The sequence below is a fragment of the Lagopus muta genome, chromosome 1 (genome assembly GCF_023343835.1).
Source record: "Lagopus muta isolate bLagMut1 chromosome 1, bLagMut1 primary, whole genome shotgun sequence".
NCBI classification, from domain to species: domain Eukaryota; kingdom Metazoa; phylum Chordata; class Aves; order Galliformes; family Phasianidae; genus Lagopus; species Lagopus muta.
Genome location: NC_064433.1, coordinates 173162272 through 173186174, shown reverse-complemented (window position 1 = coordinate 173186174; position 23903 = coordinate 173162272). Strand labels below are relative to the sequence as shown.

Below are 23903 nucleotides of genomic sequence, written 5' to 3'. Positions count from 1 at the left end.
CTTCACAAAGCATTTCTCTGATCAGGCTGTTTCCTGCTGTGGCATCCTACTGGTTTTGCAATGAAAGTTCTGGTATCTTAATGCTGCCAGAGCAACACCTTCCATTTCAGCAAGTAATGAACTAGCAGGCAGGAGCCTGTTAACCCTTGATGCTACCATTACACTGGCATCAGCAACACACTTCATCTTCCACACTTAAAGCTGGATTTTGAAATCTGACTACGTTTTTCTTTAGCTTTAGCAAAAGGATGGGGAAGAACCTAAGCGTTCCATTACATAAGCTACCTACTGTACACAATCATCCAGCAGATCCTTATAGGTTAAAGACGTGCAGATAACAGAAGGCTGTAACAGGGACCTGTGTTTTGATAATGCAGTTGCTTATTATCTGTGCTGAAAATTGGTCACTACCAGGTGAAGCTGCAGCATTGCTCCTGTTCCTGGCTGTGATTAGTCCTAGGGTCCAGCTAACAGTCCTCACTACAAGAAAAACGCTAGACATGAGCAAGACTGGCTGGCTCTAGAAAGTACCAGTCGTGTCCTGTGCTTCTATTCCCTCCTTCAGTAGCTCCAGTTTAAGAACAGACCTCCTTTCCTCCTTTAGCTCTGTTGCTGCAGATAAAATGCTCCTGCTACACAAAGTCTTTTCAAAACCTACATGATTAGTGACACTGACCTTTCAGCACCCAGTATCATGTACTTACACATGGAGTCTGTGCTCCAATACACCAATACAGGTAGCATCTTTGGAATATGATTCCAAAAATAAAAACCCTTACCTCCCAACTTCAGGTGCCTGATTCCTTAACACAGTTGAGTCTGAAGCAGGATCCTCTGTGAATCTGTGATTACAGTTTTTAACTATGCTTATCGGGTAACGCTTTCAACTCCCTGCATAACTGTTCCCAAGAACACAGAGCCATTTAGGCTGGAAAAGACCTTCAAGATCATCAAGTCCAATGCCAACACAACCTCACAAGTGCCATCACTAAGCCACGCCGTTTCTACACTAAGTGTTACCTTCTTTTTTTTTAGAACTTGTGCAGGAACAGTCATGGCCTTCATTATCTGTCATCAATAGTGGAAAGGACAACATGTCACAAGTACCAAAAAACAGCTAAATCCCACAAGTCAGGAAATACCAGTAAAATGAACTTTATTTTAAAGCCCATTAAAAGGCTTCACAATAACACGAACAGAAATAGCATTTCCTTCATTTTAAGCACCCCACATGAAAAATGTATTGTTTAGCAAGAGACGAAACGTAAGCGTTTCTGCATGCTGCTAACACATTCCATCATCTTATTATCTGATAAATGCTTTGGACTGCAATAATCAAAAACCTTCGAACAGAAAAGTTTATTCTGCAAAGTCCTTACGAACGGGACAGACACTGGCTTTACTGACATACCCAATCAGATGTCCAGATGAAAGAAAACTACCTTGGCATCTACAAATGCCTACGAAGGTCTCAAATACAACCTTTTGAAGGAGCAGTATATTTCAGAGCAAGTGCTTCTCTTCATCTTTAGTGATGCAAATGGTTAAATACTGCACAGAAGCTTAGTAGGAACTCACAATTCCACAGGAATCTGAAAGTTACCAAGGCAATTTTCCTTTTAGGATAGTCATGACCAACACTATTACTATTCTTTCCTCCCATAACACAACATATTCCAGACAAGTTTTAAGAAAAAATATAAATAGTTCCCAAAACAATGCATTCCCAATCCCGTGATCATGTACGACAGCAAAAATATCTTCTGTCATGGGATGAAATAACTTGCTGCAAGTGCAGTGGTTTAGTCCAAGTCCATGCTAACAGTGTTTTGATCACCTGGATGACATTCACCATTTTGTTGAGGCATGTCTGAATTTTTGTCATCTTCTCCCATGTCTTCAGTTTTATAATCGCCCTGTTCATCTAATGGGTTTTCTTCCTTAGGAGAGTCAACTTTTGGTTTTGGTTGTGTCACAATGGGCTCACAGATATTGTTCAACTCCTGAAAAAGAGATGGGGAGAAAAAGATGTGGTCAGAACAAGTGTTAAGGACAAATAAGCTTCACTAACATCAAGAGTCCTATGCCTAAAATGTTGTTTCAACTTGCTTCTTCATTTCCTGAGTCCAAAGTGATGAGTACACACTGTATTCTGAAATAAACTGATCTACTTCCTGAAATTCTGTAAGCAAAAAAAAAAAATTTTTTTTTTAATTAATATGTGGCTGTGGTGTTTTCCCTTAAGACCACCTTGTACTTTCCAATAAAAACTCCAACTGCCTTTCAACATTAAGGTGACTGAAAGACATGTAAAACACCAATAGCTCCACAGAATTGTAAACAGCATAGCACAGATCCTCTGCTTTCTGCTGAACCTCATTTAGTTTACAGTTTCTTACCCCCCTCTAAGAACATTGGAAAAGTAAGATGAAATACGAAAAGGAGTTTAGAGAAGAAGCAAACCAAGTCAGTCTGGCTCTCTTTTTTTTTTTTTTTTTTTTTTTAAAGTAATAGCCTCTAAAATTAATTTCTTTTGATATTTACCTGAAGCTTTGCCTTGATTTCAAAGGAACGCACAGCTGGATCCTGATCTAAGCTCTTCTTAGCCTGTGCACTCACAGCATTGTTCATCCACTCTATCACTTCGCTCACACACTTCTCTACTTTCATCATTTCCATTTCATCAATATGGATGTATTTTTCATCCTGCACAAATAAACTTTTTGTATTAGTTGATAAAGTCACAAAGTTGCATGAAGTTCCTGACAAGAATATCCCAATTTATCATCATCTTTACTAACTTTCAAAAATAAATGGTTAGGCAAAGACTGAATCTGTTACAGCAAGAGATAAGAGAATGCAAAAATTGGAGTAAGTTTTCAGTTGTCCAGTATTTAAATAGGAAATAGTTCACAGAGGGAACACAGACTTCACAAAGAAGTCTCAAAATAACAGAATGTTCTTAGCAAGGTTGCTTAAAACACCTTTCAGAAGAGCATTCCTTTAGATGCCACAGAAGCAGTCAATTGTTAACAGAAGAAGGACCTGCACTACAACATGACCTGTGACTTAGGCTGAGAATTCAGAAGATGGATTCAATGTACTTGAAATATCTAATATCACTGAATGCAGTATGTTTAAGATTGTAGCAGTACTGAACAGTTTCAAGTCATAATGATATTCTCATAATGCAGAGCTTCAAATAGATACGATTTTCTCTTGTGAGCCTCAATCTCAAACTAAGTAATTTTGAGCTGCCCTATTAAAACACTGAAGCTGATACCCAAGGACTAAGTTTACCAAAAGCAGGCATGCTGATCTAGAAAGTCATCTTTAAACAACAGTGCCGAAAAAGAAACATGTACATAGAAGCGCTGAATGCTTTAGTGAATCCTGAGTTACTTTTACAGTAAGGCTTCTCATCACTGCACAATATCCAGTTCTTCTGGGACTAAGAATGGAAGAGCACACCTCTGAAGAAACTAGATCACCTTTTAAAAGGTCAAGAATTAGACCATACAGTCTGACCTTCTGCCTTTTTGTCAAGTAATTATTATTATTATTATTTTTTTTGCTTGAAAACATCCAGAAGTATCAAGCAACTGAAGATACAATGCACTGTGTGAGGTTTTGTTGACTACTGGGAAACATTTGTGGTGTTATATTTGTGACCTATATAACAGTAGAGTATAACTCAAATATGGAACCTCTGCCAGCTGGTAGGCCCCAATGAAACCCTACCTGGTATTAAGCAAAAAACAGGTTCTTTGATGCCACTTACTTTGTTCCTGAATTCCCCAGCTATTGCAGCATAATACTGGAGCCTGTGTCCCAGTTCTTCTAATAGCTTTGGTCGCTCCTCTGCTTCTTGATAGCGCATTTCAATCGGGGTACCTAATTTCTAGAGAAAGCAATTTTTGTGCATTATACATTTCATTAACATTCATCAACTTTGTTTCTTGTGGTGCATTGGAAAGTTTGCAATTTGGGTTGTTTCACATCCTAATGGACCTACCTTTAAATCCTCTAGTTTGTCTACATACACCTGCTTAGCTTCGTCCTCGCCCTCTTCATACAGCCAGCCTTCTGTCTCTGTTAGGAGTGCAGAGAAGCCTTGCAGATCCTATGTGTCAATACAATTCAACATGTCAAACATCAAAACACGCTACAATTGATCGTGCTTCTCTTTAGTAATAGGGTACTGGTAAATACAAGACAAATCACATTTCTGCTGCAGCTTTCACCTAATTAAGTCAACTAACATCAGATTTTAACTGGGAGACGTGCGTCTACAACATTGGCAGCATCAGTAACTACTTGCCTGGATCTAGACCAACACCTGGGCTATGGTTTTTAGTTATGAATACAACACAGTTTCCCTTGCTATTCACAATCTTTATTTAGAAGCAAAACAGGATTTTGTTGTAAAAGGAGACAAGGGAGTCAAGTCCTCAGGGATATGCACTACTTGCTAAACCTGAGAACTTCAGTTCTGCATCAGTATCAGTCATAAGCTGGAAACAGGCTAAAGGAACTGGGCTTGCTCAGCCTGGAGAAAAGGATGTGGGAGACCCCTCACTGCAACCTTCCAGTATTTAAACAGGAGGGAAATCAGCTTTTTGCACAGGTACATATGACAAAACAAAGAGGAATGGTTTTAAATTAAAGGGAGGGAAATTTATATTAGACATCAGGAAGTTGTTTTTGTTTGTTTTTAACTGATTGGTGAGGTGCTGGAACAGGCTGCCCAGCGAGACTGTGGATGCCCCAACCCGAGGTGATTAAGGCCAGGCTGGATGCCTTGGGCAGCCTGATCTAGTACCTTCTTATCTAGTGGCTGGCAACCTTTCCTATGGCACAGATATTAAAGCCTGATAATCCTTGAGGCCCATCCAATCCAAACCATTCTATGATCATATACAAATGAATCTTAATCTATTCCTGCTTCCATGACAAGTATATGATGAGAAAAGTTAGACTAAGGAATACAGAATAGTTATTATCAGTGTTTTCAGGGAAGCTCCTGAACCTATAACCTACCTTTTCACAAACAAATTTCTCATATGGTCCAGACAACTTGTCCCTGAACTCATACACATATTCTTCCACTGCATTCTTTGCATCATTTCTTTCTTTTTCCAGTTTGTCTTGCATAATCATCTTACCCTGTGTGATCATGTAAAACATTTAATTAACACTTATGTTCAAACAAGTATTCTGTAAAGCACAGCTGCTATAAAACACAGAAGCAATGTGAGCTACAGCTTCTGGCATTCTCAAAGCTGCAGTGGACTCACCTGAGAAGATGGTGCATCATTTTCTAGATTCTTATTCTACAGATCAGTGCTCTGATGTTATTGTTATAAACAGCACTTCAGCACACTGCTTATTAGCATTTGTCAGTTACATGTTAAAGTTGGAGAATTACAAACCCACTCAATTAGTTGAGTCTACACTCTAGGTTTATATAAAAGATCAGAGGTTGCTCTGAAAAGCAGAGCAATTGTTAATAACTGCAATGAAAAAAAGCAGTCCAAACCACACTAACTCACCTCTGTTTCAATATACATATTGAGGAGATCTTTTCCTAACTGCCAAACCAAGTTAGCTTCGATAGGCAGTTCCACATTCTTCACTTTTATCTTGGGTTTTTTGGCTTCTGGAGGCTGATCGCCTTTCTTTTCACTTGTCTAAGTTGGAGAGAAGAAAAATAAGATACATTCCTGACTGACGAATTAACGCTATGATAGAAACATCCATAGGGAAGAACGGAGATGGTGTTCTTGGAGAATCCTCAACATGTACTTGCAAGGCACCTGTCCTCTCAAGGAAGTCCGCCTGCTATCCTAACCTGGCTACAGTATTTCACAGACAGTAGTGAGCAACAGGAAGGACATTTCCCAGATTTATCATCTATTTGCAGGTTTTCCAGAAGCACCCATCTATAGCTTAGCGCTTCACTGGTGATGCTGACAGCACCGGGATTTTAATCTAAAACAGTTTCTCATCTTACACAGATCAAAGAGCAAGCTACTAGCAATATCACACAGGCACATATTCCACACATTGATTATCTCCCTTTCAGTTCATAAATTCCCGACTCAAGCTTCTCTCAGCAGACCTAATGACTTTGGCCTCTAACAGTTGTTGAATAGATTGGAAATATCCCCTTTCCAAACAAATTAGCTGCACAACTCCACGTAAAGAGAGGCAAGGGTAGAGAGAACTTGCATCTAGCAGGAATTCTGCAAAATTTTTTATGAAAATCACCACAAGATACACAGATTATTTTTGACATTTGAAAAAGGTATAAAGGTAGGAAAAAGGGTTTTGAGTACCAAGTTCTTCACTTTTCTCCTGGAATGTTAACAATTTTAAATGCCACCATCAGAGTATAACAATTTCAACAGAGTTAAAGGGTCACTCACTTTCTTGACATCTGGGATTTTGTTTTCTTCAGAGGGAGGTTCTGATGAAGGGGGAGACTGTGACGTTTGCTGACCATCAGTTTGTACCTGGGACTGTGTTCCAGCCTCACTGTTCTCTTGCTGGTTATTTTTCTGAAATGAAAGCCCAGGCACAAAGGATGTAGAAGGCATGTGCACTGGAATTTATTCGAAGTTATAGGGCACCACTTCTGACACACAATACTGTACCAAGTGCCCTACAAAGCATTCTGTGCACACGCAAACACACGCGCTTTAACTAACTCTGTAAGAGTGCTACCAGTGCCAGGCTGGCAGCACAATACTCGCGTGTGTGCATTCTACCACCTTCTTTTACAAAAAGTGGCTTTGAATTTATCAAGTCATAGCTTTTTAAGGTTTTTTTCTTCTTAAAAAAAAAAAATATTAACACAAAATCCACCATAAAAGTGCTGCATTATTCCCCATTGCTCCCCTTTCCTTCCATGCTGTAGAAAAGGATCCAATTTTCCCTTTCACAAGGTTTCAAAAGTTCTCTAATGCAGAGCATTAGGCACAATTCTTCTTGAGACTGAGAGCATGGAGGACTCCCAGTTTAAATCAAGTTCTCCTAACTGGAACACTGATAATTATGGCTGTAAGCAATCCCACCCTCAAGGAAACCCACCTACTGCCACATCACATGATGCCTGATAATTGATTTTGAAATCCACACAATTTTTCAAGATAATACTTATTTCCTCCTTTTCTTACAAAGGTATCTTACTAATAACTACGCACACCTCAAAATTAACCTCATTTTGCTTCCTTAGAAGGTACTTCTCTTCCCAAGTATGTACCAGCAGAACAGTTTCATCAGTAAGGATATTTACACACAAGAAAGGCCAACTCACATCACTTGAATTTTCAGCAGGCATCTGGTCCTGAGTTTCCAATTCAGTCTCAACACCGACATCCTCACTATCTTCACTTTTAACTGGTTCTACCATGGATGCAGTGGACACGCTGAAAATGCCATGAGTATTGACACGGACCTTCACTTTAACTTTAGACTTCTCTCCATCTTTCTGAGCTGCCACATTCTGGATAACATACCTACCTGAAGTCAAAAGAATCTATATTCACTGTGTGTAATAGACTAGGTAACATTACAGGACAGTAACACTATGGGACAGGAGAAATACTACCTTCTTTGATACAAGCACTTTCTAAATATTTGACCCTGCCAATAATATATGTGCTAACCGCATGGTTCCCATATTAAATGAACACTGTGAAAAACAAAAGGGATGTTATTGTTCTACCAATCTTAGCTTCTAAATAGTGATGGAAAATGTTGATTTTCATCAGAGAGCAGATTCTCCTGTCACTAGTAACACAGAATCAATACAAAAAGTAAAAGCTCACTCTCCCTATGCTCGTGGTATCTGTGATACTATAATGGGATGAACAAAAACTAGAAAGATTTTGCCTAATTGAAATATTGTGGTGCATGCCTTTTTAGTTGTCCAACAGAGGAACAGGATTTCTAAAAGTGTAATAAAATAATAATGCAGTTTTGCCTTTCAGCTTTTAACATCCATATAAAGCCTGCCATTACCTTTCACTCTAGGGAGAACATATGAAGAGTGGGATTTCTGATACTCATTTACGAGCAGGTATGTTTTTCTGCCCACTGCATGGTTCTGTGTACATCATCACAACAGTGACCTGGAGACCACTCTGCTTCCCTGATATTCTCACAGGCTGGATACACACATGCTCACATGCACTGCTTCATCAGTAGATCTGATCTTCCTGCATATCAGCTTTTATCAGCTTACTCTATAGGCCAAAGAATATAATCCCCTGCTGGGTAAATCCAATCATACTGAAGTTGTGATCTGCCCTCATTCAGTAGTCTCATCAGAACTCCTGACTCACTCACATGAGCTACTAACACTGTTCTGAGCAAAGACTTAATTGGTGAGTAAGCTGAAGCCAATCAGATTTTCAAAATCCATGCTTAGTTTGCTGCACAGAAGTTAGCCATCTCATTTGTTAAAGCCATAGAAATTTAACTGGCACAAATTGCATTACTGGCCTTTAAAGGCAGAGTCAACATGAAAGCAAGTCTGCTGTTTCTGTGACTACAAAATATTGTGCTGGTTTCTAAGAAATGGAATTTGAACTTTGTGACTTGCTGTGAACCAACCACAGAATTCACTTCAACACAGGGAAAGTTAGCTCATTTTTTCTGTTGATAACGGGTACAGGTGACTTCATAGCATATGACATAGAAGCTGAAGCACTGGTAAATCAGATTGCAATGTTTTAGACCTATGTATTCTCCCAGTCATCTCAAGAATATTTATTAAGTTCATCTTTAACACGGCAATTCCAGTGTAACTCTCATCCAGGTATACAGTTAACCAACAGAACAGCTGCACCATGAAATGCCTACCCGGTCAATAAATCAAGGGTAAGACAAAAAAAAAAAACAACAACAAAAACAAAACAGAAAATAAATCATTTTTTTAGTAAGAGATTTTATCATTGCTTCCACCACCCTAAAAATACTGAGGTCTAAGTGCATAAGGATGCTTTAGTAGAAAAGAAAACATGGTAAGGAGTTCTCTCACAAAAATAGTCTCAATCTAGTCCTGGCTGTACTGTTACAGTTCCCTTCATTTCATCACTGGACTAAAACAACTTTTGAAGCTAATCAAATTTGGATTTTGTCCATCTATGGAATGAGATATTTGTTAACAACTGAGTCCTCCAGAGACTGAAAGCTACAGTAGTATAAACACTATTATTACAGAATTGATTTAAGACCAACACTGATATTAAACAATGTAAGACAGCAATATTTCCAGCACAATTACTTACCAATTTTTGACTCTGGATATGGGACTCCATTAGGATCAGAATAAAAAGCTTCTAACTCAAATGGACCTTTCCTATAGAAGGTAAGAACTTTGGAGAAAGGTGCTGCATGATTTCTGCTGAATACCTCATGAACCCTACAATCAGAAGAAAACATCACTTAGCAGAATATAGAATCACTCAGGTTGGAAAAGACCTTAAAGATCATCAAGTCCAATATCTGAGGTGAAAGACTGATTTAGCATCAGAAATCTTTAAAGAAGCATTGGCATATTTGCCCTCTTTAAAAATTCAAAGAGGCTTTGCAACCATACCACATAGACAGAATTACTGCTCTGTCCTGTAATCAGAAAAAAATCCTAATCCTATTTTGAGTCTCAGAAGAAAAGTTCAGGTTTAGGTGGCAACTGGTGACAGACCATCAGTAGACTTCCAGCATTTGTTTTTCCTTCCAAAGTTTAGGGCTACTGTTGAGTCTGGAATTGCATAACTGAAATGATGATTTGCACCCTTCCTCACTTAGCCTCAAAAAGCAAATTACAGCCCCATTACTACCTTACTCATTTACCTTCTGTGGCTCATTTGAAAACCCTGACACCGGATTATTATTCATTCCTGATATGACAGAGACAGCCAGCTTTAATTATGTTCTTTGTCTAAGTTCTGTCTACTGTTACATGCCTGTCTGATTCTAATTCATTCTAATTCCCAACTTTTTTTTTTATAAAAAAAAAATAAAACAACAGCTCCCCTAACTACAGAAAGTTACTGTATCCCATCTACAAATTCCGTGTGAGAAAACAAAAGCTTCACCTAAAACATGAACCCACAGTTTGCTCCTGTAAGCCTGCGAGGGAACAAATAGGTTCTGCATTTCCATGAGATTACATGAGATTAAAGACAAAAGAAAAATTTGAGCTGCAAAGAGCTTGTAGGGAAAAACAACAAAAAAACCCACACACACAAAAAAACAGTATGAAAAGTCCCCCCCAGCACTCCAGACTCTCCAAAAGAGAATTTCAGACCTTTCAACATCCTAGAAAGGAAGAACAACTTCTTTCATGCATATCACCACTAATAACATAGGTCAGAGACTTGAGGTGCTGCAATTGCAAGCAATTACTCTTAAGAAGCCCCAAGAGTTAAATCCTTGCTTCTGTTTTCAGCCAGATAAACAGTATCCATGCAAGTACACAATGTTTACATAGCGTACAACCTTCCTGCTGAAATAAGAATCTGGGTAGATGTCAGCAGAAACTAGCAACAGAAAAGCCAAAGAAGTGGTACTGGTACTTCCGGAACTTTTCTTGTTCACTTTATATTTCAAAACCTACCAAACAGATAAGAGTAATGCAAGACAACATTTGTTGGCAATTCAAAGTTATCTTTAAATTATTTTTATGTGTAAGGGTAATTATGACTAAAATCTTTAAACTCATGCCTTTACAACAGAATCTCCACCACCAACCCTCTCTGCTACACGATCTACAGACTTTCTGCATCAGAAAGCCAAGATCCTACTTTAAATGCAACCCAGAACACTGCCCTTGAACTGAAAGGTCAAATGCTTCAGAGAACAGCAGTTTGAGCTACCTACCCTTCAGTGTCCTCTGCTTCAGTGTTCCACAACAGAGAGATTGGGAATGGTGTAGCATCTGTCACAGAGAATTCTCTCACTTTAAAAGCTGGAGAAAGAATTGCACACTAGAAGAAAAAACACACACTTTGCAGTTGCTTAACTACTCTGGTACTTGTCCCCGTGAAATTTAAACATCCGTAAACAAGCAAATGAGAACTGCAGTGACTAAAGTAGGTGAACTGCTTGATTTCAGTGCAGTGTAATAAGAAAATAACTATACAAATATGTTCATATTGCTTAGGTTAGCACAACTTTCAGCATTATTCTTACTGCAGCTTGTGAAAAAGGCAGCAGTCTAAAGGAACAGTGGAAATGTAAAAGAACAGAAGCTCTGCATTACTTAGCCCTGAAAGAAGCCTTTGCTTTTTATGTCTTGCTTCTTCCCCTGCAGACAACTGACTGCCAGTAATGGAAAGCAATTGGTGAAATAGGATAAAGGAAAGTAAGTGAAATAAAAGAATGCACAGAGCAGAAAAGATGAGCGAATGAGTGGTTTGCCTGTAAAATGCAGTTCATTATGATCTGTAAAAATACCTTACGGATGGCAAGGGGGAAGGGAATAAAGTCAGTTTCATACTGATATTAGAATCATACTTGATACCAGAAAATGCAAATATGTAGTGTTTTTGGCTCTTCCTTCATATATATATTCTTGCACACTTTGTTGATAAAAACACTCCCAGCTTGTCTGTGATTATTAAATTTCTCTCATTAAATGGTTTGCTCTTCTGAAGAGTTGGCTGTTTAAGAACACACCCAACAGTTGGCACAGTGGCATTTTAAACTACTGCACCAAAGAAGAGTCTGATTATAAGACTCAGTGAACATGCCCTTTTGAATGCCTTTAAGGGAGCACTTCAGCTGTTTCTAAGGAAATGTAATTCTTCAGTTTTTCAAGTGCTGCCAGTACCATACCTGCAGAGCACAGCCTCTAGCTATGGCTTCATCTGCATTCAGTGTTGTACTGACATCTTTGCCAAAGAATTTAGCAATCCTCTCTTTGACAGCAGGAATGCGGGTTGCTCCTCCAACAATCTCTACAGCAGTCACATCTTCCACTTTCAGTTGTGTTTGTTCCATCAACGAAAGCAGAGGCATCTCTATCCTTTGCAGCAAGTCAGCACACAATTCTTCAAACTGGGACCTAAGGAAAGAAGTGTGTTAAACCAAACCTGCCCATTACACCACTAAGATTTCATTGTTTGGTTTTTTTCCCTTAACTGATTCTGACTGGGTTTGTTAACTACGCTGTAAGGCAAACAGCCTTAAATCTGAGTCCCTGTGAGTAGGCTGAATTGACAGCAGGAGACAAGGCAGTACACAAACAGCTGCATACAGATTTTCCTATGCTGCTATCAGGGTAGCACAGTAACATAAAGGTCCTGTTTGGGCAGGTGTTGTGTGTATGACTCTCAGCACAGGTTACAGATTAGAGAAAGCACTCATACTCCCTTTACAAAGAAGTTACTTTACCTGTTTTCTAAATAACGGGAAAACAACCAACCACATGACCCACTCAGAAATTAGAGGACTGACTAGAAATGAAGCTGTGCCTGTGAGTACATTCCAGGCATAAATAAGTCACCCCCATGGTACCATTTCTGTCCTTTATTTCTTTCCTAATACCCACGGTTCAGTAAGAGCAACAGGGGAAAAAAAATAAGACAGCAACAATTCAAGTTTTCTTTTAAGAACAGTAGGAGATTTAGGTTACCTAAAATATGCTGCAGACCTAAATATATGCAAGCCAACCTCCCCGCCCTGCTTTGCAGGCATCAACCTGTGATTTTAAAACTGTGCCATTCTACAGAAAGAAACCAAGGTTCCTATATACACATTATTACACTGAAACACTGCTCTGGTAGCTGAGCATTGTATCTTAGCTTTAGTGGTTGTATTTCTAAGTTGGAATAACTATTCAACACCCGCACTTAATTGTAGCACAGTTAAGTCTCTATTGAAATGGAAATAAACACTTGGTTATACAGTTGCTTGGGGGCCATATATCTTAAATATCTCCCATAGTGCTCACCTGTTCATTTTTCCAGATACATCAGTGTCGTTCATGAAGCACTCAATGTTTAGGGGAATGTCTGTGCTATTTGAACTCATTAGTTTCTTCAGCTTCTCACACTCCTGATACAGACGAAGAAGAGCTCGAACTTTTGATTTTGGATCCAGTTTGTACTTTGCTTTTATTTCTGCACAAAAGTAGTCTACTAGCTTTCCATCAAAGTTCCTTCCACCTAGGAAAGGGTCAAATGCTGTGCCCAGTACCTGGTTTGAAAGAACAAAATTATTCAGTCTAACACTCAACAGAAACCAAATAGAACAGAAGTCATCCAATATTGGCAAGCCTTTGTTTCAAAAAAAAGGTGGGGGACAAGCCAGCCTACAATTCTATGCACAGTCTTAGTATTTAAATCAGCCACATCTGTAAAAATCAGCCACATCTTCCATTCTACAATGGAAGTAACTCTAAGTAAGTAGGTGACAAACCTGAGCATTCACAATTTTAATCCATCCACTTCACTTGGATGATAGTAGTTGCACTGTATACCTTACACTGATGCATTGCAAAGCCATCTCCACTCTTTATCTAAAACCATACTAATGATGGATACTGAAAAATCTATACCTTCTATCTCTTTGCCACTTTCTATGTATGAGATTATTTCAGGATTTTAAAAATAAGACAGGTTTAAAGGCTAGCTTAGTGTCTCAAAGCCTTTTAATTTCAATTAATCTTAGTACCTTTAGCTTACTCTTGTTGAACGCGCAGGCAGATACTTGAAATGCAGAATGTCCCATATCAACAAATATGACTATTCGTGGCTTCTCTTCAGGAGCTGGAAGGTCTTGTTTATAAATTCCATAATTCAGAGCCACTGCATAAGCAAATATCAGATATCAGTGTAATCTCTATTGAGTCTCCATCTGTATGCCAACATATCCTGTAAACATTAAGCTATAGGATCAAGAGCAACCAGACAAAACCACATATGCAAAGTCTTACCCACGAGGAAGGTTGGATCCATTAACACATTGTAGGATCAGAGAAGCAAAAAACCTTCCTCAGTCATGTATATGCTCTATCCCTAAACGTGTAAGCATGTAAGACCAAGAATCGATTAACCTGTTTTAAATACTGATCTTTTTCAATCCGTTTCTTAACAGTTCACCTTTTAGCTTCTCATAGTAATCAAGGATGCAGCATTTGAATTTACAAAGTAATATCTCCCAGGCATGAAGATTATATCTGAGAATGGTATGAATGGTCAGAAGAGGCTATAAAATGGAAGAATTTCAATCTATGCACAGTACCAGGCAGGGACAGATTGCAAAGAGTACAACAGAAGCTAATGTGGCATGCAAGCATATGGTGGTCATATCAGAGGAAGAACATTACCAGTTTTGCTGCAGAATTCTGATCTGTAGCAGCGGCACAGGTAGGTAGGAGTTTGATGCAATAATTGAAGAAAAACTGAATAGAGTTTCATCTACACAGTTACATAGGAAAGCCTCCAATTTTGACGTGAGATAGAATACACAAGAACATGCATTTGTACATGATGAAGAAATCCCAAGCTGGAGGTCAGGCTACTGGTCAGATTATCAGGCAAGAGAATTATAGCATTAGCAAAGGTGCTAAGGAAGGCAGGAAACACATGCTCTCAAGAGCAATGTATTATAGTCACAGCCTTATATTAGGAAGGAGGGGCTGGCATCCCTGGTCACAACAAAACTAAACTACCTAGAACAAGGACAGCTGGATTCCCACTGAGTTTTGAGATTTATGGATTCTAGTATCTAGTGAAGTTCCCCTACAGCTGGTACTCTCATTCTCATCACTGCAGACTTAGGAAGGGTCTTAAAAAAAAAAAAAAAAAATTAAAAAATTCTGGTATCACCATTCATTAATCACTCCCATAGCTGAGTCATTAAGAGGTGCTTAATTAAAAAGAAGAAACTCTTATTTCATGGAATATATTGAAGTGCTATAACCTTGAGATGTAAATTTGATTGTGGCATGACTAAACAAACTAACACACAATGTATTTTTGAGTATGTTGAATAAGTTACCTTTGTTTCCAAGCCAGGCTTCAATGTCTTTATTGACAACCTGGATGAGGGCATTGAGTGCACTCCCAGTAAGTCTGCAGATGACACCAAGTTGGCAGGAAGCATCGATCTGCCTGAGGGGAGCGCGGCCCTCCAGAGGGATCTGGACAGCTGGGCTGAAGCCAATGGGATGAGTTTCAACAAGGCCAAATGCCGGGTCCTGCACTTTGGCCGCAACAACCTCAGGCAACGCTACAGGCTTGGGGCGGAATGGCTGGAAGACTGCATAGAGAAAATGGACCTGGGGGTATTGATTGATGCTCGGCTGAACATGAGCCGACAGTGTGCCTGGGTGGCCAAGAAGGCCAATGGCATCCTGGCTTGCATCAGGAACGGTGCTGCCAGCAGGAACAGGGCAGTGATTGTCCCCCTGTACTCAGCTCTGGTGAGGCCGCACCTCCAGTACTGTGTCCAGTTTTGGGCCCCTCACTGCAAGAAAGACATCAAGGCCCTGGAGCAGGTTCAAAGGAGGGCAACAAAGCTGGTGAGGGGTCTGGAGCACAGGGCTTATGAGGAGCAGCTGAAGGAGCTGGGAATGTTCAGTCTGGAGAAGAGGAGGCTCAGGGGAGACCTCATTGCTCTCTATAACTTCCTGAAGGGAGGTTGTACTGAGCTGGGGGTCGGCCTCTTCTCTTGTGATAGGACTAGAGGTGACAGGACGAGAGGGAATGGCTTCAAGCTGCACCAGGCAAGATTCAGGCTGGAGGTTAGGAAATACTACTTTTCTGAAAGAGTGGTCAGGCTCTGGAATGGGCTGCCCAGGGAGGTGGTGGAGTCACCAACCCTGGAGGTGTTCAAGGAACGTTTGCACATTGTGTTGTGTGACAGAGTTTAGTGAGAACTATTGGTGATAGGTGGATGGTTGGACTCTGTGATCTTGTAGGTCTTTTCCAACCTTGGTGTTTCTGTGATTCTGTGAGTAGGACTTCAATAAATCACAGCAGACTTTGTCCTTCATTAGAAAAAAAAAAAAACAAGCAAAATTTTCTTCTCTACCATACCTCAGAATTCCTTCTCCACAGATATTATCAAAGATCATAATATTTAAAACTAGAAAAAGCTGAACAGTACTTATTAGCCTTACAAGGTAAGGACAAGAAAATGAGAAATACTGTGTTACACTATATAGGAAAGCTGCTGGTGCTGCTAAGGAAATGGAAGGTTTGCATTTCTGTGAACAGTTCATCCTGTTGGTACAGTTTCTAAAGATCTGTACTTTACCATACAGAATATTCATCTGAAAATTGTTCTAGAAAAACATCTTGAAGGTACCACCTTACCAATACATGTTAAAGCTACTTAAATCCTTAATAAGCAATTCACTTAAAGGCATGAATCCAGGTGGATTTCACAGAAAACCCTTCTCAATTTATCTGACTAATATGGGAAGAAGAAAGTTGATTGTTCTCTGGTACAATTCTTACCCACTTTTTCTCTCAGGAAACAAATGCTAATCATTAAGCCATTTAAAAACATGGAAAAATGCTCTCTCCCCAGATGCCAACAAGATGCATGAAGACTTGGGACATGAACACTTGAATCAAGAGACCAAAAGCTCTTGATTGACTAATATGTTTTTAGAGTCTTGAAAACACTAGCAAAGAAGATCAATTGTCCAATTTTTCATTTTAAAACCACAAATATACTGACAAAAACTCTGAAATTAAGTGCTAACAATTAATCAGCAAATTTCCTTTAAGAGTGCCAGGAATTGTCTTCTCTTCCAGGACATCTGGATACTAAGAGAACAAGTAGTCCAGGCACATGTTGTAATGCCAAAGTACTCAGGGAGATATCTACCACTAAGGCTTCATCTCTTGCACACTTTCAGATAGAAGACATTAAAAAAGACTAAAATAAAGAAGCGTTTAGAACACTTGTTTAATGTCCTATTTTTTTTAAAGCCAGCCCAGTTTCCCAGAGTAACTAGGTGCATCTGCTACCAGTACATAAAATTTGAAGAAACTGCTGTTTTACAAAACCTACCAGCTGTCATGTCATTCATTAATCTAAGACAGTTTAATCCAACAATCTGAGCTGCATCCAGAACCGATCTCCTTTCAGCATCAGTGAAAAATGATGGAACCTGAAGAAAGCAGGTGAGAGTAGGAAGTTAGCTTCAGAATATGAGACTACACGCCATCTATTTGAAAATGCTCACACAAGTTGCATCTATTCCTCATGTTTAAGGACAACATTCACTGCAAGCACTTTGTTGAACCACGACTAAATATTCTACTTAGTCAAGCTGAGATGGAATTAAATGAGCATCAGTTATACAATCATACACTAGAAAGATGCAAATATTGTTTGTACACAAATTGTTAGGAACATGAATTACTGCTGCAAAATATGAGACTGGTTTTTAAGGAGAAAGAGACACAGAATAACCTCAGGCACCACTGGTAGATATTTACCAGCCAAGAAAGCAAAATAAAAATGCAGTGCTGCAATAGAGGTGTGAGAGACACAAAAACAACAATGAAAAAGTTAATTAATTAATTAAATAAGTATCTGCTTTGGACAAAATTACTTTGAAGAATTAGCAAGAGGTTCCGGAGGATTACGCTGTTGAAAATCTGCTGCAGATCTCTATCAGCTGCTTTGGACAGAGACCTGTGATATCCCTGCAGACTGAAACTAAATCATTAGAGGACATTAACTTTTCAGATTACTGAGTGGATAAACTCCTTTAAGGATAACAAACTAAAATATTTGTAGATACAACACGAGGTAGACCTGTTCAAAGAGTCAGTGAATGCACAGAGGCAGATACCATTTTATATTTAGGCTTTGCAATGCAATGGTTTTTCTTGTTCTGTGGTCATTTTCTCGTGCAGTCATAAATTGAAAAATGAACTGAAGTTAATTAATTTCAGCTGCCAGATGGCAAATTCTGACAAATAAAGGTATCTTTAACAAGTAATTTAAGTGTTTAGTCATGGGATAAAATTATAGAATGGTACACATCTGGATCCCAAAGGTGTTCTTTGTGCCAGAGTTCAGACATTTCCCAAGAAAATGAGCTCATGCAGTGGCTCAGAGACTGAAATATGGAAGTTGCCCTGGGATTTCTTTAAGTCAGGAGCTTTGAAGTTAGTTAGGATTAATCCTTTTCTAAGTGCTTATCTGGTGTTTCTATTCATGTACAGTGAAAAAGAACAAAATGTCCTCAATAGCTGAAGTTTAAGGACAGTGTTCCTGTGCACTACAATTACTTACAGAAATAACACAGTCAGTTACTGGCTTTTTCAGGTTACTCTCTGCAGTCTCCTTCAATTTTGTCAACAACATCGCTGAAATCTGTTCCACACTGAAGATGTGCTCCTCATCCATGTACATGACCTGGATAGAAAAAAGCAGGAAAAGTAATTCCATTATATCAATGAAAAGAATTACTTACAGTTATTACGTTTTTTGGTACACTGTTGACTAACACTCTTTGAACCTTGACGTGCTTAATTTGTTCTACAGTGAACTAGAATTTACAATTTCATTGCCACAGAAGCAATAATCCCATTTTGAAATTAAGCACTGAGAACCATACGAACACTATGGACAAAAGTAACAGCTGACAGTTTGCAACTTTGAGTGACTGAGTCTAAAACACAAATAAGACGTAGGCATATAGCATTACGTCAAAGCCAGTTGAAATAGCCCATTTCGTAATTGCTATCAACTACAGAAAAGTCCAGAATTACCTGCTATTTTCCCCTGACATTTTTATAAGCCTGCTCAAACATTTGCAGTCTCTCTAGAGGGAAAGCTCAAACTACAATTCAGATTATGCACATAAGCCAACTAAAAAGATACAGCTCAGAAAAAGTTCATTCTCATACTGTTTCCTTATCAAAAAGGGAACTTTGAATCACCAGTTTTCTGTGTAATAGCATAAATGCCAATGAAGTGAAAGAACACATTAAAAAAAAAAAAATTGATTCTTGAAAGAGTAACTGATTTTCATCTGCAACATTTCATCAGGGAAAAAAAAAAATAAAAAAAATCAGAGCACTTTTGTTTTAGAAGAAAAACTGTTCTCTAACCAATTGTATGACATATTGAATCGATTACATTTTATTTTTACAGCAGTTAAATTGGAAAAAACATGACCAAAAAAAATCTCCTAATTTGTTCTGCAAACAGACTAAGAACAAATAAAAGATAAGTAACACTCTTCACTCGCTACTAGACTTCACTTACAGTAAAGCACTCCTACATGCACTTGAATTTCTGTCTGGAACACATCTGTTATCATCACCAGACACAGTCAGCACAACAAAAGGCACCTCCTCTTTTATAAAGCTTGACTTCTCTGTAAATCCCTTCATTACCAAAGCCTGATCTACGCCTAAAATTTGATAAATCAGTTCAAAGTATGGAGAAAAGCATCAAGACACACCCTAACTAAGCTAGGGTTGTCACTACTGAAGCAGCATCAAGTGAATTTCACAAGCTTGGATATCAGTATTTTTGGTACAGGTCTGTAAATGAATTAACACTAAGGACACCTCTCGTAGGAAATGCTGACACTGCATAAGCAAACTACTGGTAGTGTAAGCAGGACTGGATCTGGAGTAGTTGTACAAGACAGGCAATTACTGTTGCAAACATCCTAGAAGACACCAGACAGCGCTCTAAAAACATGTCACTTATTTACAATCAAGGTTCTAATTTAGAGTTCATGCTACTTACTAGGCAGTATGTAACCAGGTGGTTAGACTGTTACAGAGCATTCCACACAGGAGTGACAAAAAGGTTAATACTTAAAAGCAAATCCACACAACCTCCAGATCATCCTTGACTGTAATGTTTGACCTGGATGCACAATTTGGCAACAGAGAAGCTCAGATTTCAGCAGTTATTGCAAGCAAATGTTAATTTGATATTTAGTATGCACGACTTAAAAATGGAAGCTGGCTATTTGCACAAGGGCTCCTCTTCAACAGAATGGTTAAGAAAAACCTTTAGGCTACTTAAATGGAGCCTGAATTTTCCTGAGTAAAAGCTGAAACAAACTTTTCTGTGTAACTAGAAAATTGAAAATATCATGTTCCAAGCATACCTTTACTCCAACTCCACCATTCTTCATAGGAACCAAATCATAACTCAACTTTTCCTTTTCCTTCTGAACGAACGGATCATTAAATGCACGGCCATGGAATCTCTTGAAGTTAGATACTGTGTTGTGGGCATGAGTGATTTGCTGTAAAGAAATACAAGACATTTACAAATCTATCCTTCATCAACCTGCAGTGTTCAGTGTTGCCCTGTATGCCCCAAGCATCAGTCACTATTCAATAAAACTGCTCATTTACTTGTCATATTTGTTACTGTAATACCTGTAATTATTATCTGGTATTTTGTAACAGCTCATCACTACAAAAAAAATTGGGTAGAAGAGCTACATGTCACAGAAGAGTATACATTAAGTACAGGCAGCACTATATGAGCATCTCTAAAACCTCCAAGCAATCAGGTGAGTAATATCACAGAATGGCCTGGGTTGGAAGGGACCTCAAGGATCATGAAGCTCCAACCCCCCCACCACATGCAGGGACATCAACCTCCCCATTTAATACTAGACCAGGCTGCCCAGGGTCCCATCCAACCTGGCCCTGAACACCTCCAGGGACAAAGCATCCACAACTTCTCTGGGCAGCCTGTTCCAGCACCTCACCATCTCTCTGTAAAGAGCTTCCCCTGGTATCCAACCTAAATCTTCCCTCCCTCAACTTCAAACCATTTGCCCTTGTCCTGCCATAATATGATTTACAGTGCCTACTACTTTACTCATCTAATCTAGATGTGATTCAACTAATTAAAAGCTTCTTTTTCAGGTGTTTGCCAGGCCTGTAACTAGCACTCAATTCACCAGTAACCTCATCACCCCCAAGGGTTCACTTGAAGCACCACTACAATGAGCACGCACACACATACACACACCTGAATCTTTAGTTATTGGCATTAGACTTCCCATTCATTTCAATACTTTTTCCCTGAGCTACTCTTAAAGAGGGTGAGCTGCCTCCTTGTGCTCACCTAGCAGTCACTCCAGTTCTTTGCACCAGACCAAAAGGCACAAACAGCAGAGAGAAACATGACATTACTTTGGTACCTGTTAGCTTGAAGTATATACTGAACTGCAGCACAAGAACCCCACAGAACCAATTGATCAAAGAGAAACATTCTTTATTAGGACTGCAATGCAGAACAGAAAGCAGACAGCTAGGCTATCCTAAAAGAGATACAAGAAGTATCTCAAAGTAGAATGAAACCTATCTGTTGGAGAGAAGCTCTGGAAGTAACTTTAGGCAGGCACCAACAGATTAAATGGTATTAAGTCAAATGATGAACATACTGAGGAACAACATGGAAGCAAAAATAATTTTTACGTAGCTGGCAGAGAAGCACAAACACTCTGGTGGCTTTTACGGCCTAATTTAGAATAACACTCACAGTCTCTTCCAAGGAACAATCTTCAGATATTTTTAGAGTAATTGTATGCCATTAGATCTGCAGCACATTTCAATATCTTCCTGCTTAGTCACAATTAAGGAAGCAGAGAATTATGGTCTGTTAACTAATAAACTGCTCTCATCTCCAGGCTACCAGGGTTACCTAAGGAAATAAACTCTCTGAAGATATACTCCAGCAGCAGCTCTCCAGGTCTCAAAGGACATCGACCCTGAGTACGATCATAAGCTCCTGCATACAATCACATTGTTGACTGGTGAGTTTTTCACTTTATAAAAAAGTTCTTAATAAGTAACTTCAAATGAAACAGATGGTTGTACTCCTTCATTTACGCATCTGCTACACTCTAAGGCACAGAAAACATAACTCAAGTTTTTCCACGTGAAGGAACTTCCACATCCAAGAAAGAAACAATGTGCCTGACGGGCAGTCAGCCAAAATGAACTGCCTCAGCAAGAGGAACAAATGCTCTGCATCTTTTAGCATTTAATGTACCACATGCTTTTCTTTTCTTGCAAAAACCATTCAGCTTCAACTGGTAGACAACCAAGCACAGAAGATGTAATATATCCACATAACCTAATGGTTGCTTCAAGTCATCTGAACTCACTGGCATTCATCCCAAACACAGTCCTTTAAACACAATTTCATACGTCACAATCTTTTTTCCTTTCAGCGTGCTTCAAGTTCTAGCATTTCATCAGCAAACAATACTAAGATACTCTCAAGAGCTTCCACATAGGATTTAGATCACTTCTATTTTGATAAATAACTCATTTTTGCACACAAGTGAATGTTGTTAGTTTCTAAATAAAAGCACATAGTAAGAAAACAAAAGAGATGCGAAAATGAAGTTTCTCTAAAGAAGGAACACAAATGCACGTAATGACTGTACTACTTCAAATATTAACCTTGAACCGAAGGAGTACATGTATTTGTGAATGTGTAAGCTATTCATATTCCCTCAGCTTCCAAAACTAAGGGAACTGTTACAGAGAAGGAAGTCTCTTCCAATGCTCTCTCCATGGAAACACACTGCAGTCCTTTCACCACAGATCTGCACAGCCCAGCAGAGCTGCAGGCTCCTCAGTCCTTTACCAGCTGTGGTTATGCAACAGATACAAGGCTTGACAATACCTGAGGATTTGTTTAACATCTATATTTAGCTATTCTGAAACGCTAAGAGGAGAGCTTAATTCTTGCGCATGAAAATACTACTTCAGTGAAGAAAACACTGTTTCTTTATGTACCTATCAAACTGCTCAAGCAATAAAACCAAGTTATTTATACTATAAATGTTAAGCTTTTGAAAAATACACAGGCATTTATCTTCCAGCAAAAGCAAAGGCAGTGAGATAGCTACACTGCTTTAGGAAACCTCAACTAACATTTCTCTTTCCCATCTAATTTTAAGCACCTCTACACAGCATTCAAACATTTTCCTTCAGACGCAGGAGAAAGCTATAGAGAAGCACCAGGAACACAAACCCGATGCTTAGGCCATCAGGAAAGGAGCGTGTTCTACTGGAAAATATTACCATTAAAGAAACAGCGAGCAGGGAAGTTCCAGCAGAACCACCTGCGTTCCTCCGAAAGCAGCGCAGCACTACAGCACATCATTTTTCTACCGTACAACACCCCGAGTTCAAAAGGACCCGTAGGGATCCTCCGACAGGTGTACCAACGACAGTTACCCGTTCCAACTCCAGCCCAGCGGCTCTCCACGCACCCCCGGCACCTGAACCGCCGGGCCGTCAGCCTCCCAATCACAGCCACCTATAAGGAACCCACCTGGTTTTTGGCCGAGACGCCGATAGCTCTGTTTTTGGAGCCGAACGAGACCACCGACCTGCAAAGCACAAGGGACTGCTGAGCGCGGCGTTGACGGCAGACTGCCCGCGTTCCAGCGGTGGCGGAGCTCCACCATCCCCCCCTCCAGCCCCGTTACCCTCCGCACAGCGTAGCCGTCCCGCTGGCACCGCCGCTCTCGGCCCCGAACTCCGAGCGGCAGACGCCCAGTTTCCATCCAAACCGCCCCGCTTCCGAGCTGCCTTTATTAAAGCAAGCTAAGTAATTTGAACGGCCGCGCACCCCGAACCACGGAAAGGCAGCAGCCCCCCCGGAGCTCCCGCCCCGGTCCCCTCACTCACGGCGTGCAGCGGTCGCTGAACTCGTTGGCCACCGTCTCGATGCCGCCGGCCCGCGCCACTGCAATGTAGCAGCTCTGGAAGCCCAGATCAAAGCCCACCACGGCCATGGCCGCCCTACCGGCGCGAACAGGCCCCCCCCACCCGACCCACTGCCGGTACCACCGCCCCGGTCCCGCTGCCGGCGGATGGGCGCGCAGAGGCGGGCAACTGGCGCCGCCGCTTTAA

At 39.9% G+C, this 23903-nt stretch overlaps 1 protein-coding gene across 2 annotated transcripts; it reads right to left on the bottom strand.

Annotated features, from left to right (window-relative positions):
* Positions 1-1136: 1136 nt before the first annotated feature.
* On the bottom strand, positions 1137-23845 carry HSPH1 (heat shock protein family H (Hsp110) member 1). Of its 2 annotated transcripts, XM_048936970.1 has the most exons (18): positions 23679-23843; positions 23320-23377; positions 20117-20257; positions 18277-18399; positions 17041-17140; positions 13687-13820; positions 12965-13209; positions 11848-12076; positions 10891-10997; positions 9297-9430; positions 7319-7524; positions 6429-6560; positions 5553-5690; positions 5041-5166; positions 4016-4123; positions 3782-3901; positions 2545-2706; positions 1137-2003 (listed from the first exon to the last, which is right to left on the bottom strand). In XM_048936970.1, exons 1-18 carry the CDS (start codon positions 23783-23785, stop codon positions 1803-1805), a joined length of 2571 nt encoding a protein of 856 aa, XP_048792927.1. In that variant the 5' UTR covers positions 23786-23843; the 3' UTR covers positions 1137-1802. The 2 variants fall into 2 exon arrangements, with proteins under 2 accessions (XP_048792927.1, XP_048792936.1); XM_048936979.1 differs by lacking the exon at positions 6429-6560 and having other exon boundaries at positions 23679-23845.
* Between the last annotated feature and the right edge of the window lie 58 nt (positions 23846-23903).

Coding starts and splice junctions, on each gene's coding strand:
- HSPH1 (XM_048936970.1), bottom strand. CDS start 23,785: ATGGCCGTGGTGGGCTTTGATCTGGGCTTCCAGAGCTGCTACATTGCA. Junction 9,431..10,890: donor GAAGCAGAGGACACTGAAGG/GTAGGTAGCTCA, acceptor TTCTGATTGTAG/GGTTCATGAGGTATTCAGCA. Junction 3,902..4,015: donor ACAAACTAGAGGATTTAAAG/GTAGGTCCATTA, acceptor TGCTTTCTCTAG/AAATTAGGTACCCCGATTGA.